We start from the raw sequence: 17,672 nt of genomic DNA on the forward strand, positions 1-17,672 counted from the left end.
CCCACTATTTCTAATTCTGTTTGATTTTTATTTTCTAAATGAAGCAATCTTTATCATATGGTCCTGTCTGAACAGTATCGAGCAATCGCTTTTGGTTGAACAGAGGTTAAAAGTCTGGTGTGTTGGCAGTAAACTTGAAATAAATTACCCTGGAACTCATCAGCTGTTTGTAACCATCATTAAAAGTGTCAATATAAACTAAAGGTGTCCCCCAGGGTTCTGTTCTGGGACCCATTCTGTTTTCTATTCTTATAAATGACCTAGGAAAGGACATAGAGGCCAAAATACATCTATATGCTGATGATGCTGTCATCTACACCCATGCAAACTTTATTACAAAAGTGGTGAAAGAGCTTCAGACAGCATCTCAGTCCTTACAAATGAAGCTAGATTTGAATTCTCAAAAAAAAAAAAACAAAGATCATGGTCTTCTCAAGAGGTAAATTGCAACAGGAGAATTATTTGAATGTTTTTACTCCTGAAGGACACAGTATTGAAAATGTTACCTCCTACAAGTACTTGGGTATTTGGATTGTACATATCACAAACCTAGTAAAAAAAGCTTAAAATGAAGATTGGCTTTTGTTTTAGAAATAAATCCTGTTTTACTTTTAATGCCAAGAAAAAAACTTGTGGAGGCCACATTTTTGTTTGTGATTGATTATGGTGAAATCCTCTATATGCATGCATCTGCTTCCATACTGGGGACCCTTGATTCAGTGTATCATGCATCTCTCCGCTTCATAACTAACGCAATATCTCTAACCTATCACTGTATTCTTTATGATGGCTGATTTTTACGATCCTCTAACTTGCTGCTCTTCTCTGTACCCAGAGTTTTTACAGACCTGGGGAAAACCACTTTTTCTTTTAATGCACCTTGGTTGTGGAATAATCTTCAAAAAAGAGCCAAAATTGGTTGCAATGATTTGTCTTATTGAAGCCAAATGTGTTTTTGATTATTTGTTTTAAATCTGTTGATTGTGTTGTGTCTCTTGTAAAAGAGAATTTTTTCAATCACAATGGGACTTCCTGGTTAAATAAAGCTTAAATAAATAAAAAAAATGGTTTTGATGGACATATTTTGAAAATTTGTCCATGAGTTTGGACAATAACCCAAGTTTAGTCATCTAACCAGTCATCTGTTATTGGTAATCCAGAATTGGAAATTGGTTTTCGCAATATTCTGCACTGTTTAGAAAAAAAACACAAATGGAAATCTCACTAAAAACCACCTAAAGAGGCCGTGTAGTGCCCATTTTCATTGGGCGTCCACCATTCAAACAGGTCTTTAAACTGCATACATCTATTTGCTCCATTGTTGATCAGATAAATGAAATGCAGCGTGACATAACTTGAAAATAAAACGCAGAGTTTGAGACCCAGTCTGTGTTTGAGGAAGCCAAACATGACTCCTGAAAGTACATCAGTAGACTCATACACAAATAATGCCCGTCAGTAGTCAACCAGCGTGTTCTTTAGAGCAGTTTAGAAAGCTTTTATGCATTAAGTCATAAATCAGGGAGTCTATAAAGTGTTTCAGAATTGAATGGTGCACTTTTTATTAATAATGAATCAAGGATAAAGCTGCGTGTTTGAGTGCTTTAAAAAAAAAGGAGAGCATTTTGCATTAAAGACTGCATTTGTTATGTAAAGCTGTGTGTTTGGGGATTTTCTGCTCTTTCTGCTGATTGAGTAACATTTCTCTTTTAGTTTCTAAAAGGTAATAAATGAGAGGGATGGGAGAAGTGCTCAGGATGGAAAATCTGAATCTCAGTTTCTGAATCTCTTCTTGCGTCTATGCTTTGATCGTGTCTCAAACGCACACAGACAGACAGATTCGATGGATTGCTGACGTAAAGGCAGCAGGACGGGAGGATGTCAGTGTGTGTGACAGCAGCTCTCCCCGGGGCTGATGGGAATGCTGCTGGAAATCTGAGGTTCATGTTTTCCTCTGGGGAGAAGGAGTGTTTGCAGTCCGTCAAGACGCCTCGAGACAAAAAACAGAGAATCCCTGGACTCAAAACAGGCCAGAGGGTTTGTGACTGTGTGTATTCCTGCACAGAGTGGCTCAAGTATTGATTTGATTAAGATCCAGCCAACCCTTCAGGAGGAATTAGAAAGAATATCAGAAAATCCCTGCAGGAAAAAGTGGCAGTGGATGCTAAAGCTAACAGCGCTAAAGTCAGATGATCACAGACTGATGCAGACTGGCTGCCCTCCCACCCTTCGCTGTGTCAGGTGTTTATTGTTTCCCCGTTTGTGTTGCTGCGCGCTCGCTGTGCAGAGCTGTGAAGTATCAGCAGCAAAGCCAGGGGTCACTAAAGGTCAGCAGGTGTCACCACAGGTCACCTTTCCTCCGCTGGGGTTAATTGGTGCCAAAGCGTTGAGGTTAAAGTGATGCTACATGACTTTGACCTCTCCCCTCTGCCTCTGCCTCCGACAGCAGAACACAGCGGCCACCTGGGAAGCCAGCGGTCAGCTGGGCGGCACACACGCACCATGAGGAGAGGGAAAAAATGACTTGTTTACTGTGAAACGGCGAATCGTAGCCATGGGAAAAGGAAGACGGGGAGTGAATGGACCTCCATGTTCTGCCTGTAAATAATCAATCAGGGCTGAGAGCGTCTGCGTTAAATCACCAGAGGAAGACGAGGAGCACGAGGGACGGCGGCGGTGCCCGTGAACTCTAAATCTCTGTCACAGGGAGGGTTGAACGTCAGTTGAATGATGGTTGATTTATCTGCAGGGGAACACTGTGACTCTGCCTAAGTGTGTGTGAGTGTGTGTGTGTGTGTGTGTGTTTCTGAGCTGGGATATTTTCTTGACAATAAATCAAATCACCTTCAGAGAACAGTGGAATCATGTTTGATTCGTGTTCACATCCTGCTCAGCGAGCTTTCACACATTAAAACAAACGCACCCGGCGATAAAAAGCAATTAAGCGGCGCAGCTCGAACGAGCGAACACGACTTTATAGACGATAAAACTGAAGCAGCGGACAGCAGAGAGTGAAACCCTCTGTTAGCCACTGTTTCCTTTATCAACATGATATTATGACCCCCCCCTGTGACCTCCCCGTGACCCCGCAAACGCCTCATTTCCTGCAGGGTTCTAACTCTGATGGCGTCGCAGCCCGGCGGCACAGCTTTGAAGCTCCCTCCGTTACTCTTGAGGGGGGATGTTCACTTCACACACGCTGCAAAAAACACAAACGACAAGTCATTTAGTCTCACATCCGGCCGTGGAGACTGCTCTGCCGAGAAACAGGCGAGATAATCCCAAAGAAGCTTTTCTCTGTTTCAGAGAAGTTTCCAGAAAGAGATGTGTTTGTTGAAGAGGCAGATTTCAGCACTGTGAGGAGGTAAAGTTTGAGTTTTTCTTCAGCATATTATCTTTTTCAGGAGCTTTTAGAGACATCACTTCAAGACTAAACCCTGAGTGATAGGGTGATGGATGTTTTGTCACGAGGCAGAAGTATTACACATTCTTTTAGCCACGCTTTTATACGTTGTGGTTTTATGCATGTTTTTATCAGGATTTCACCTTTCTGCCTTGGTATTTGATTTTTGATTTGATTTGATTTATTTTGGTCAATTTAACAGTGAAAAATAAATATGAAAGTTGAAAAATACAAAGGCAAAAAACAAACAGAAAATGATCGAGTCGTCAAAAAAAAAAAAAAAAAAACAGAGACTGACCGAAAAGGTGTAGGCTGAAGCAGAGCTTATAACGCCTACCCTTATTTGATTGCTAATTGGCTGCAACGGTGTAGTTTGTGGGCTTTAACAGACAATATATAAGACGAATGAGGAGCTGGATGAGGGGCCCACTCATCCAATCAAACATACGGTCAAAGTACAAGACGACGAGAGACAGGAAGTCACCTACACCCCCAGCTGGAAGAACAGACTTTGACGGCTTTCAAAACAAGGCTCTGATCTGATATGCTAATTTTGCTATTGGCACACACTGTAGGGTGAGTGAATTTGTACCTAACTCAGCGGTTTAGAGGTTATCAGGATTGTTTGGTTGTCCAATCAGAGGCACAGCACATGTCACGTGACTGACAGGCGCCCTGGAGCTGTAAGAAAGGAAGCTCGTAATCAATGTGGCTGCGTCCGTGGATTAGCTTCATTTCACTTTATCAGGAACAGATGGCAGGTGAAACACTGAGCTCAGGCTTCACAAAAGAGATGGATCATTTCTATCAAAGGTGTCTCAGTCTGGGACCTGTTTTTAAAGATTTGAAGACATGAAAAGTTTTGAAAATAGGTGGGCAGGCTGTAATTTCTGCAACATGAGCAGGGTCTTAATGGGTCAAGGTGTGTCCACTGGGGGTTCTTGTTTTCTTCTCTGAAAGACTCAGGCTGTTGCTTTAACTGTTTAATAAGTTGTATGCAGTCTATGACAGAGACAGTGGGACACAGCGTGGGAGAAGATACAGGAGATGCTGCAAGGAGGCTGGACCCGAAGCTAGCCGCCACCTGTGAAAGATGGTTACGACCATAGACTGTATATAGAGTGGACAGTGTGGCTCCACTATTTATCATCGTATGGTTTTAAGGCCAAAATACCGCCGTCTCACTCGCCACCATTGTAGCAGTTTGGAGCCAGATTCTGCGCAGTAGAGACAATGGGGAATTCTGGGAGAATCTTAGTGGAGCTGGGTGAGAAAAAATAATGATTATTTTTTTCTTTCCAGAGTCTGATAACTTTTTGACTCTACTACCACAGCCCATCTGGAATGACTGGGGAGTCCGATTTTTTGACGTATACTGCAGCCAGCCACCAGGGGGAGCAGTTTTTGTGGTGATCTCACTTTGAGCTGAGCAAGCGGACGTCCTTTTATTTATTTTTTACAGTCTATGGTCTGTAAGACGAAATACTCGCAGTCTTCTCTTGTTTTGAGACTTCTGCTGCAGCCAAGGAAATGGGTGACAGGACTTGTTTCTGAGTGGAAGCCTGCGGACGAGGGTTTGCTAGGATGAATGGAAAAAATGTCTTACTGCTCCTTGAAGGGACTTTCAAACTCTGACATTTTAGACCCTGTTTACAAGATTTTTATCGGAAAATGCTAAAACACAGTGGAAAAAAAGTCTGTGTTCACACAGACACACTAAAGGACTGAAAATGCTGTAGTGAGCATGCCAGGCCTGTAGTTGGCGCCATAACTGTCTTATCCAGAAGTGGCTTTTGGTAGATCTCCTCTTAAGTAGAGTTGGGCTGATCATCTGGTGTATTGGTGTATTACTGTTTTAACGGCAACGCTGGCGGCAGCATTTCAGAAAAATTCCACTCTAGAGGCCGCTTTTAACAGTTTGTAAACGCTGGGCCAAAATGCAACTATACTTCTGCCTTTAACCCTAAAATTGTTGTTATGTAAACGGCTCCTTTAAGTCCTGGACTTAAGCTTCTCTGGTTTAGTCCGTCTCTAGTCTTTTTCTTTAACCCACTTTAACGGAGGACATTTTAAGTGCATTTTATTGGTGGAATTCAAGAAGTTTTTATGCACAAAAGAAAATAAATCTGTTTTGCACCAGACTGTCATTGTCTTAGCCCTGTTTAGACATAATTCTACTCTTTAAAAAAATCATTTTCATCCTAGTTACAGTCCCTCCTTACATTATTAATAACATTTGTGCAATGTTCAGTCTCCTTTTTGATACATCTGATAAATAAAGCTCCTCGTGCTTCATCAGGTGAATCCATCAAATGAAAGGGATAGGTAATGGATGTGTGCTGATTAAATTTCTGGTCTTAAAATCAACCCTCGCTGATTCTTCTAATTACTCAGCTCCTCATTCGACTCAAGAAATGAAAGAAAACATCAGATTTCTAAAGGAAACAGGTGGAAGAATCTCCCTCTGCGGGCTGATTCCTGCCTCCTTTTAAGACTTCAGGACTCAGTGTGAGACCAAACGACTTGTTAGGGAGATTTCTGCAGCGCTTCCTCTCGCCGCGTCGTCCCATTCATCCATCCGGTCTCAGCCGGCGTGCATCACTACAGGTGAAATCTCACATTACCCTCGGCAGCCATTAACACCGGGCCGGGGATGAATGAGCTTTGAAAAGCAGTTCGCTTTTACTGGCGCAAATTATGGCGGGTAATGTGCGCAGCCTGGGGTTGTAATTAGAGTTTGTGTGGAGTGGGTGTTAGTGGACTGAAGCCTGTACAGGTGTCATTAATCCTGCATTCCTGTGCGACTGCAGCGCCGCAGGAGGCCGGGCCCGCCTCCCCCGCTGCACACAGCTAACAGGTTTAATAAATACTTCTGCTTAACACCGAACGGCTCCGGCCTCACACTGAGGAGGTAAAGAGGTGGGAACTAACGAGAGACGGCGCTGACCGGAGAGCTCTTCCTTCAAGCTTGAAAACTCAGCGGGGAAACATTCAGCGCTGTTAGCACAAACAACACACTCACAGCTGGGCTGTGGGGAGGCGCGGTGATACTGTCAGGGCTGCCATTAGCATATATATAAAGATGCAGCTGTGCTGTGCTCATGGAAACCACAACACATCTTTTAAACAGCCTTTCTGCTGCTGCATGAGGAGCTTCCTGTTCCTTTACTCCACGGACGTTTTAACAAACATCAATCTCCTGCTCAAACGGCTTTAATTAGTTTCATGTTGAGCTTTAATACACAGCATCTTGAACTCTCTCTGTTCCCTGACAACTGGAAGGAAACATGGATGTTGATGCTGATCCATGTTTCCAACAGCCTTAGTGACATACAAGTGGCTGTTTGCCTCTTTGCTCCCTAATATAGGAATATTCCTGCCTTCATATATCTCAAATTCCGCAAAATATACAGTGTTTTAAAACTTATTTGAATAATTTCACGAGTACTCATGGTCTCCAGAGGATCAAATCCAATAACTTTGATAACTGCCAGGGCTTCTTTTCTGGCAAAATTCAACAATTTTCTTTGAATTTAAACATTTAAATACTAAAATCAGTCTGCAATGGCATTGTAGTAAATGCATTTATGCTCCCGTGAGGATGAGCCCTTAGTTCCAACCTCCTTTTCACACCTACTTCTAGCACCATTATCTGTAGAAACTGCCCAGTTGTGTTTTCGATGTTACCCACAACGAACATATTAAGAAAAAGTCAGCTTATTCATTGCCACCAGAGGTTGAAACCAAGTTATCATGAAGGCTTTTTTTCAACTTAGGATTAATTAAATCTTAGCATCAGTCTGTGATTCCATTTACCCAACATACTCCTGCTCCTCAGAGGGTGACTGTTTCTTTGATTTCTTCAATAAATTTAGATAAAGCAGATTTATAATCCTCAGAGGATAACACCTACTTGTTGAAATGTATATAGAGTGAACAGCGTGGCTCCACCTTTCACCATTGTATGGTTTTGAAACCGTCACAGGCGCCGCCATTGGCAGCAGTTGTGCAGCCAGAATCTGCGCTGTAGAGACGTTGAGGGATTCTGGGAGAATCTGATACCCCTTTTTCAGCAAGCTGGTTCCAGGGCTGGTTCAGAGCTAGAGCCAGACTTAACACTAGTTCTTTGGTTTTCCACAGACTAAGCACTGGTTGCGGACTCTGAAAACCGGTGTGTGGCAAGCACCAACTCTTTGCTGGGCCAGCAGAAAGAACCACGTTACATCAGGGGCTACAAGCTTACGTCAGGGGGCGGGGGCGGGATTATTGACCAACTGAAGCAGAATAAAAACATGGAAGAGTGCCATTTTTTAAAAAGACGAGTTTGGGGTAAGCAAAACAACAGAGGAAGAAGATAAGTTAAGGCCAGCAACTGTTTGTGGGACAGCAAACGGTTCTTAACCGGTTTGCACTTGAACCAACTGCGAACTGGCTCTAGCACCAGCCCTGGAACCAGCTTGGTGGAAAAGGGGTGTGTGTGGAGCTAGGTAACAAAAATCAAATATATATATATATATATCATTTTCTTTTGAGAGTCTGAATAATGATGTAAAGCCTCATTTTTAACCACTTATAACTAATAAAAAATAAACATTTTCAGAAAAAAGATGACTTGAAAACAAGGCAGCGAACGATATCTTCAACAATCAGACCTGAGAAACATTTCTACCAGGTGTATTAATTTTTTTAAACTTTGATCACAGCCCATCTGGAATGACTGGAGAGACTGATTTTTGACCTATACTGCAGCCAGCCACCAGGGGGAGCAGTTTTTGTGGTGCCCTCACTTCAAGCCACTTCAGACTATGCTTTTTCATCTCAGAAAATGAAAATCCTCCCGTCAGCCTGTGATGACATCTGCTCAACCCATCCTTGCTCCTCAGAGGATGAACCTTTTTTTCACACCACCACTGTAGAAAATGTTCGAAATTGATTGTTTGCACGATAAAGTAAAATAAGTCATATTTCCGGAATAACTCAATAATTTGGAATTGACTAAGTCTGTTCATGCTCTCCACAAGATGCAGTTAAAATATCTTCAGTAGCCCCCAGACTGAATTCTATCACTGGGAAACTTTTGATGCAGATACTTTCTTTGTATTTCTGGTCAATTTTAGGTACCAGCACCAAAGATGATTTTATTTATTTATTTATTTATCTATTTTTGCATTTCGTAATGAAATATGATACACACACACAGCTATTAAACTGTTAAAGATAACTTCGCACTGATGATGCTCTAACCAACAAACATTTAGCTCTGTTTTTGAAAACCTTATTTTTCTAGATTCATTTTCTATTTTTTCTCTTTTATCTCTGCAACAAACACACTTCCGGGGTAGCTAACAAAAGTTCTGATGCTTAGACTCTTTACATGATTATGTGTACGATCTAGGAAAATTTCATGTGTCAGGGGAATTGGTGCTTCCTCTATCAGAAAAGGGGGATAGATCATTTTTTGTACGTAAATCTCCCTCTGTGTCACACTTTGCAGACCAGCTTTCATTGGATGGTGAACTACTGACAGAGCATTAGCAGTAGAAATAGGACTCTGCATCCATCTTGGACCAAACCACTGATAAAAGCTCTGAGAACACAGTTTCCCATCTGTCCTGACTGGTGTCATGCTCCTCTCATGATTTCACCCCTTCACGAACCCAAATTCATCTGTGTGGTGAAGTTGTTGAAAGAGAAAGAAATGATAAAAAGTCTTGTGTTTGTAACTCGGCACCGTCGGTGATGCTCAAGCGTCCAGGTTCCTGCTGTGTGACAGTGAACGCCCGCGGTGTCATATCTCTGTACATGCGAAGGTTTCCGGTCCTTCAATGCGACGTAACATGAAGATCTGCAGACAGCACGACAGCCACGGATCCACACTTATAGCCACAGCAGTTTCCTCTGTCAGTGTTTGTATTTACAGCTCTGTACACTGAAAAAAGACTTCTTCACAGCAAAAACAAAAAGAAAATCAACTGACTTGGAAAAGTTCTCACTCCAGAAGGTGGAAAACAGCTGCTTCCTGTAAACGTCTCACGTCGACGGCGAGCTGCTCCTGATAAAAATGAGCCTGGTTGATTTGATGCATCCCGGCTTTAAAAGGTATTTCCCAGAAACTCCAGAGTGGACAAAGAAAAGGAACCAGAAAAGAATTCAGAATAGATAGCATTACACAGTATACTTAAGTAGGATTTACAAGAAGTTCTCTCCCTTCTCCCCCCTAAGGTGTTTTTTCTTTTTCTGTTCCAACACAGCAACAAAGCCTAAAGCAACGCACAAAAACCCAACTCAAATACGTGAGTAGCTAAAGAGTTTCCCATTAAATTATCACAACGATGTGGTGTAGTTTACATTCCTCCACAGCCGCGGGCGCCGTGTGTTTTCTTCAGTTGATTTCATTAATCCTATTTTACATTTGATTGGTTTCTAGAGGGGGAGGTGGTGGCAGTGGGCGAGGTGGGTGAGGGTCTAAAGCCTTGTTCGGTGGATGCAGTTATAAAAAGGAAGAAGAGGAGTCGGTGCTGCAGCACAGCTAGTAATAGGCACAGGGGGCGGCAGTGAGGGGTGGGAAAGGTGGTGGCGAGCAGCAACGGGGATGATTGGGAGCGTCGGGAGATGGTGGTGGGTTTAAGGTGGAGGGCTGAGCCCTCACAGGTAGATCTCCCTCTTGGAGGTCTGGCCGGTCGGGGTGGTGGCTGAGTGGTACTCCACCGCCTGGCTCAGCGGGATCTCCTCCATCCCACAGTCTTTACCGGTGGAGTCTCCGCCCCCAGGGTAGGCACTGCTATAGGGCGTCATAAACCGCATGTTTGCCACTTTGGAGCTGCTTCCGCCACCTCCCGTCCCGCGCTCCTCCATCGCCATGGGCTTTGGGCTGCCGTTGGCCATCAGCTGCTCCTGCCCATCCATCTCCTGGTAAGGCACAAAGGTGGACAGCTTGGGGGCGTTCTTGGACACCTTGCGAGTCGGGGAAGGCTGGCCGGGCATCCAGCAGGAGTCGGAGTGGCCAAACTCGGTGCATTCGTGGGTGCAGTTACCGGTCATCGCCACGTCGGGAAGAGGCCTGAGGTCTGCAACGAGAAAGAGACAAAGACAGAAAGGATGAGTGACCACAGGAAGAGACCAGAGAGCGGAAGGTTCAGGGATGGAGATGGATGACACTGGAGTGGGGGACTACAGAGGTGTCAAGTGATGAAGCAAAAATACTTTGTTACTTTACTTAAGTAGAAATCTGGGGTATTTAAACTTCACTGGAGTAGCTATTTTTTAGCTGACTTTTTTTTTTTACTTCTACTCTTTACATTTTCAGACACATATCTGTTCTTTTTACTCCCTACATTTAAATAGAGAAACCCTGTTGCTCCTTTTTCCTTTTGGCTTGGGAAAAAAACAAAAAAAAAAACAACACACACAAACGCACACACAAAGAATTAAAACTTTTTTTGTTGTTGTTGTTGTTTTTTTCATTTATTTTTCTTTTCTTCTTTTTTTCCCCTCTTTTTCTACTCTGAATGATTGATCTACTTTATTCAATTTATTTAATATTTTTTATTTTTTTTATTTATTTATATATTTTGTTATGATTATCACACAAATTCTCACTCAGCTTTAAAATTATTTAAGACTATCTTTATTATTGATACCTGTTGCCAGGAAAAAACATTAAATAAAAAATGACCAAATGAATAAAAACATTAAAATAAATTGAATTGAAATTAAATTAAATTAAATTAAACTCAATGAAATTGAATTAAATTGAACTAAATTGAATTAAATTAAATTAAACTAAATTAAATTTAAAAAATACAATACAATAAAATAAAAGCCTATCCAAATCACTCGTGCCATCTTGACAGGGTTAATTAGACTGGGGCTGGATGAGAGGCATAAACATAACACTGCTTGAGAATGAGTTGGAATAATGAGACAAATAGTCATTATGGCCTTTAGAGTGCACTTAAGGTCTAAGCTTTTGTCCTTAATGGCATTTTTTCCCCTTATATTACTTTTACGCCTGGTGCTCCCAGCCCAGCGCGGCTCCAAATCTCTAGCCAGACTCTTCTCCTCTGTTGTGCCCAAATAGTGGAATAAACTACCTAACTGGGTATGATCCACAGAGTCCCTTTCTACTTTAAGAAATTGTTTGAAGACTCGTCTGTTCAGGGAACACTTAGGTCCTTAAACTGAGCCTTCTGACCTAGAATGAGTCAGAAGGTCTAAGAGTCCGGTCTTAGTGAATTTTCAGCACATTACTGAATGTTATTGAAGGTTGAAATATGTTGTTGCAGCAATTAATTGTGGTTAGTTGGCTAGATTATTCTACATTGTTCATAAAATAAGTACTTTTGACACCACCTTAATGCCTCTGCAGTTGTATTTGTGTCAGCCTGGTGGTTGTAGCTTCAATGATGCCTCGACTTTGAGCTCTAAGTTGGTCTGCACCAGTCTCGGCATCTCTTTGTAAGACTTGTGCTCATTTAACTAATTTTTTTAAATTATTTCCTTGAAGCCTGAAGCTTATTTAAAGTCAAAGATCAGAGTTAAAGATGATCATTTACAGACGTGCATTTGACAGAAAACGCTGAGCCCTGAACAAATATTTCCTCAGTTTCCCAAAAACCGACAAACCTGAGAGGCGCTAAGTCACAGTTCAGCCGGAAAAATCTGCAGACGCTGATTAAAACTGTCATCATCCCTCCATTTGAAGGAAATTAATTAATGCTCTGTGTTTTTAAAGTCACTAATGGTTCACAAAGTGCCAAAAAAACGTCGCTTAATTTGTGGCTGGGAGATGGAAACCACATATCAAACGCTGGGTGCAGAGCGTGAAACAGGATCATCTGATTTGAAGGAGGAAAAAAAAACATGCTTAGATTTGTTAAAATGTTAATTATGTTGCACAAACATCCAATTAAGGCAAAAAACAAGAGTATAAATATTTTTGTTCGCATCAATAATCTGACAAGATGAACTGACAGAGACAACAGCTGCTACAAGAGTTTTTAATTTGCTTCTTTAGTTTTAAAACATTGTGTTCTCATGGTGATATGAGCTGGCTCGCTCTGTATTTCCTCTAAACGGAGCCGTAACCCTGAGTGACTGAGACAGGCAGGTGGACGGACAGACTCTGACAGACAGGCGGGCGCGGGGCTGAGTTTGCATTTAAAAAATCACATCCCGGAATGGAAAAAGTTCAGAGATGGAAGCAGAAATATCAATGCGTATGCAGAAAGTAACCTTTCTTCTGTGCGTGACATTAGATCATTCTTTGATACCCGAGGCTGCGGGGCTCGCAGAGGAGGAGGGGCGCGCCACTTCTCTGGGGGGGTGAATGGCGCTTATTCCCCAAAATGCCCTCTGCTTCATGCATAATTTAAATTCATTGCCTCTTTTTTCGAGCAGCTACAGTCGGCTTTTCTGTCTGTTTGCGGCTTGATGTGTACAATCTAATCCCGCGGAGTGCTGAGTAGCGGCTGCGCTCCATCTCTTTCTTCTCCCACCCCCTTCCCCGCATTCTCACGGCCGCCGCTTGCCGTGGATTTTAGATTTTAAGCACTTCCCATGCAAAAGCAAGGTGCTTGCAAAAATGTTAAGTCATGTGCGAGTAGCTGCTGAGTTCAGAGCGGCTGTTTAATAAGTGCTTTTCCTCTGAACGTGGTGTCAGCAGGAGGCTTATAGAGCAGCGAGTCCTCAGAGCTGCACGCCTGAACAAACTCCAAACTCCACTCGTTTCCACAACAACAGAAGACAGACTCAGCAGCCAAGTGTGGCTGGACCTCCGCCTGCAGGGAAACTTTGTTAAACAACAGCTCAGACCCTCTGACCCGCCTGACTTTGTGTCTATAAGTGATGCTGGAACCTGCAGAATTGGCCACCAGCAGCTGTCAGAAAGCACCACAGGCACAGCTCCATAGTGCTTCTCTGGCAGAGTTCACTCCTCCATTTTGTCGGGGCTGTGACCGAGCAAACATTGACAGCCATTGTTTTTTTTTTCTTCTGCTTGTGGAGCTGTTTCTCTTGGTGGAATATTGTTAAAGAGTAAATCTGCTGTTTTCAAATCTGGAGCGCAGAGAAGAGCTACAGGCTGCAGAAAATCATTCAGAAAGAATGTAGGAGAAGCAGTGAGACTCAGGCTGTATTCAGACCAGAAAAGTCCTTTGGTCCACTTTTTTGGTCCAGACCAAAAGCGGACTTTATTTTTTTCATTTGGTGCGGTCCGTATTCAGATTGTGCTTTTTGCAAGTGGACTATATTCTGTAAACACATCCACGTGTGTGACGATCAGTGCTCTCATTGGACAGCACTGACAAAGGGCGGCACACAGAGTACAGACCTGGAAATGGAGGTAAACGTGTGTTTGTGCTCTTATTAGAGCTGCGAAATCGTTTTCAGTTTCAAGAGCAGCTCCTTCAAAGCAGGCTTAACACCGTTTACAATTTAGGAACAGTGAAGACGAATGTGCGCGGCAAGGAGACGCTAAGCTCTGTGTGTCCTGACCCACAACATGCTAGCAACAGCGTGGCTAAACAGAAGACGGAGGATCAGGTATGAACCAAAGACGGTTAGGTTACGGTGGCTTTAAAGGCCCAAACGGCGCATGTATCCTGTAGTTAGGTCGGATGGACCTTGGTTTGTATTCAGACCTGCACCAGAGAACCTCGAACCGCACCAGAGTTCCTTTGGAAGTGGACCGAGACCACCTCAAAAAGTGGGTCTCAGTCCGGTTGTTTGGTCCGCACCAGAGTTCGTTTGTCTCTATTCACACCTGCATGGAAAGTCCGGACCAGCGTGGGAAACGAACCCTGGTCCATTTAAAGTGGACCAAACAGTCCAGGTTTGAATACGCCCTTAGTCCGACTCTGGGCCTCAAACGCCAAGGTGCACCAATAGCTCCGCCCCAACCAGGACTGGCCATTTAGAGTGAAGGGGGTTTGTGGAGTGATTAGCCTTAAAGAGACAGCAGCTAAAACAAAGTGTTTCAGATAGAGGCCTGAAATTAGGCTTAACTAAAATACCAGAGAAAGGAAAATAGGGAATATTTCTGTCCCAGATTTCCTGTTTTGCTTTACTCCATCAAAATATGAAGCTACAAACTTATATAACAGACCTCTCTCAATATCAACACAGCAAAACACAGGGATTATGTGTCTACCTCTGCCTTGACCAGTCACTTTTGGGTGTTTTAATTGTTTTTTTTTTTTTTTTTTTTTTTTTTTTTTTTTTTAACACTGCTCACATCTAAGCTTACTTTTTCTGACTTTGGATCTTATCCCGAGAAAACCAAAAAGAATTGGAGGAAGGATAGATAATTAACTCCTATGATCTGCCGGATTAAATAAGGGTATTTTGTGATGCAGTTGGTTAAAAACCGTCCTGCTAAAGTCTGGACCATCAGCAAAATGTCAAGTTTTCCTTTGGGATCTTTCCAAAATGTTTGAAACACTGTGTAAAATCTTTAAATTTCAGCAGCACTGTCACAGGTAGAATACTTGAGACTAAAAATGTCAATTAAGATCTTTCAATCTGGGTAGAGTGACCAGCAACAGTCGTTTGAAGGACAATATGTGCAGATTCTTGTCTTTTGTAATCTTTGTTTGCTTTGTGCACCTGAACACAGTTTATGATGGAGTACAGAAGTGAAATGCAAAAAAGGAGCACACTCAATCATGTTTAATAAGGGCAAACAACCTGTTCTGATGTGTCTTATTTTCCACCAACATTCAGACTGAAAACTGAGTTTGAACAGCTTTATCAAAAAGGAAAAACAAACAAAAAAATCCAGTGATTATCCCTTCCCAGGCCAACAAAGCAACATTAACTGGTCAGATTAAACTTCCTGTTTGTATTCAGCATCTCGACCCAAACCTGGCAAAACAACCTGCCCCCAAACTGCCCCCAGGCCACCGGGTCCCCGGAGCCCAAAGAAGCTCCAGGCTTAGCGTCTGACATCTGTTTTGTGCTAATTGCATTAGAAAGTTATTTTGGAGTAAGAGCCTCTGAAGCAGAGAACCAGCCGGTGTAATGAGGACACTAAAATGAGACCTCTTTTACGATCTTAAACCCTGTTTTCAAGAGATTAACGGGGTTATTTTTCAGATTAAAGCTCTATTATGTTCCAAAAATCAGCCAGGATCTCCTCAAAGAGAGTTACTAAACACACGCAATAAGTCAAATTTTGCAGCCCTGCAGAAGGAATACCCTGCCTTTCCAGTTGTGTATGTAGAATGCTGCAACCTCAAGGCAGGGAGAGCACACCTTCCTTCACATTCATGTGCATACAAAGGCAAAAAAGGGAGAGCGTCAGCAAAGACTTCACAGAATAAAGCAGCTGCACTTATTTGCAGCTACACTTAATTCAAAATGTTCTTTTCAGAGAAACTGCACTGTAAAATCTAAATTCCAAGCAAGTGTTAACATCTTATTTTCATAAAAAAAAAAAAAAAAAAAAAAAAAAAAACATATGAAATGGATATTAAATATAATGATTTTTTAAGAAAGAAAACAATTATTTATGAGATAAAAAGTGTCACAAGGGAATAAATAATGTCATTCAAGAAACTCAAAAATTTTAGTTTTCATAAATATTTCCCTTACTTTTCTTCTTTTAATATTTTTACACTTTATTTTATTTTATTTGATTATTAAATATCATGATTTTTTTGAAGAAATAAAACAATTATTTATGAGATAAAAAGTGTACAATGGAATAAATAATGTCATTCAAGAAACTCAAACATTTTAGTTTTCATAAATTTTTCCCTTACTTTTCTTCTTTTTATTTTTATTTTTTTTTGACACTTTTATTTTATTTTATTTTATTTTATTTTATTTCTTTTCTCTTTTTTTTTTAGGAATTATTTCCATCTCTTCATGTTTTCAAAATTTATTTTTTTTCTAGACTTGTGAGATGACAATACATTTTCTTATTTTTATTTTTATTTTATAATGGGACATTGACACTTGCCAAGACAATTTGTGTAGGTCAGGTATTTCAAGATTTTTTTATTTCTTTTTTTCTTTTTTTATTTATTTTTATTTCTTATTTATTTATCTATCGATTAACCATTCAAGCAATCTTTGCAATTATTCCCCACTCTGTCCTGTTGTCCTGTTGGTCTTTGCTGCTGCTCTCCCTTCCTTTCCTTCCTTCATGTGTGCACATGAAATCGGGGAGAGGTGTGCTCCTCCCACCCTTGGTTTCTAGGATTCTGTGTACACACTAAATGTAACTTAAACATGCAGATGAAAATTTAACTGTCGAGTGTGGAAGATGAAAGATGTCGACCCATGTCTGGCTAACTGCTTGCCCACCGTCATCGAGTTTATCCTTTTTGAAAAGCCTCTCATGGAAACCTGTATCAGGTAAGAAACTGTCTCATCCTGAGAGTTTTACTCCAAACAGGCTTTCAAAAGCACCCAAACCTTGACAACTTGTCATGTCAGCCGTCTTCTCTTAGTGTTACTTTTTTCATGAAGCGTCCACTTTGTGCTCATCCTCCTGAGTTCACTTACAGCTGTTTCTCCCGAAAGACTCTCCCCTGCTCTGTCTGTTTATGTTTTGTCACTTAAAGCGGCTCTCCGACACTTGTCAGAGTGGAGCGTCTTTCTCAGGGGAGCCATCTTTGAACAGGTGATGTTTACGACTATAAGAGGAGATAAACAGAGAGCTCACCTTCTGTTCACTCGCTCCTGTAGTGGCACGGTGTGATCAAACTGTTGCTTCAGTGCGACCTGTCTGCTCCACGCCTCATCTCGGATGAAAGCACACGACTACACACCTCACAAGGTAAGACGGCGCACACATGATCAGAAACCAGCAGAGGGAATGTATTTATAGAGTTTGTTTCAAATCAAAAATTGGGCTACAGAAGTTTCATACGTTCTCTTGAAAGTAACATAAAAAATGTCGTAACAGGAACATGAAACCTGCAGAATTCATGCACCACAGATTGTGTATCTGTGGGTTTATGTCAGTTTCTGTGTATGTTGAAAATTTCCTTTCTAAACACAAACTGCTGTGTGATAGAAACATACAGAGACAGCCCTACTGCAGAAACATGCATCCCTTCATCTGGCTCAAAATGTAAAAAACTGCTTTAAAAAGGCGATAGGGGGCCAATCAGAGCGTGACCTTGTGTCCGGGCCTTTGGCACAGAGATGTGTAGCTCTAATCACAGGACTTAGCACCGGGCTGACGGGGGTCGTGTTCGTCCTAATTAAGAACAAGAACTAATTGGCTCTGGTTTGAGATGGAGCTAATTGGCGAGCGTGT

The 17,672-nt window shown here is 41.8% G+C and overlaps 1 protein-coding gene across 1 annotated transcript in view; it reads right to left on the reverse strand.

The window, feature by feature from the left end:
• Nucleotides 1-8,048: 8,048 nt before the first annotated feature.
• Nucleotides 8,049-17,672, reverse strand: part of LOC141793408 (protocadherin-1-like) — a 302,738-nt gene continuing 293,114 nt past the window's right edge. The window contains exon 5 of the mRNA XM_074674099.1: nt 8,049-10,470. Coding sequence (XP_074530200.1) covers nt 10,049-10,470 — 422 coding nt within the window. The 3' untranslated portion in view covers nt 8,049-10,048. The remainder of the gene's footprint in view (nt 10,471-17,672) is intronic.

The sequence above is a fragment of the Halichoeres trimaculatus genome, unplaced genomic scaffold (genome assembly GCF_033239565.1).
Source record: "Halichoeres trimaculatus isolate MK-OKI-2021-1 unplaced genomic scaffold, fHalTri1.1 fHalTri1_scaffold_7, whole genome shotgun sequence".
Lineage (NCBI taxonomy): Eukaryota > Metazoa > Chordata > Actinopteri > Labriformes > Labridae > Halichoeres > Halichoeres trimaculatus.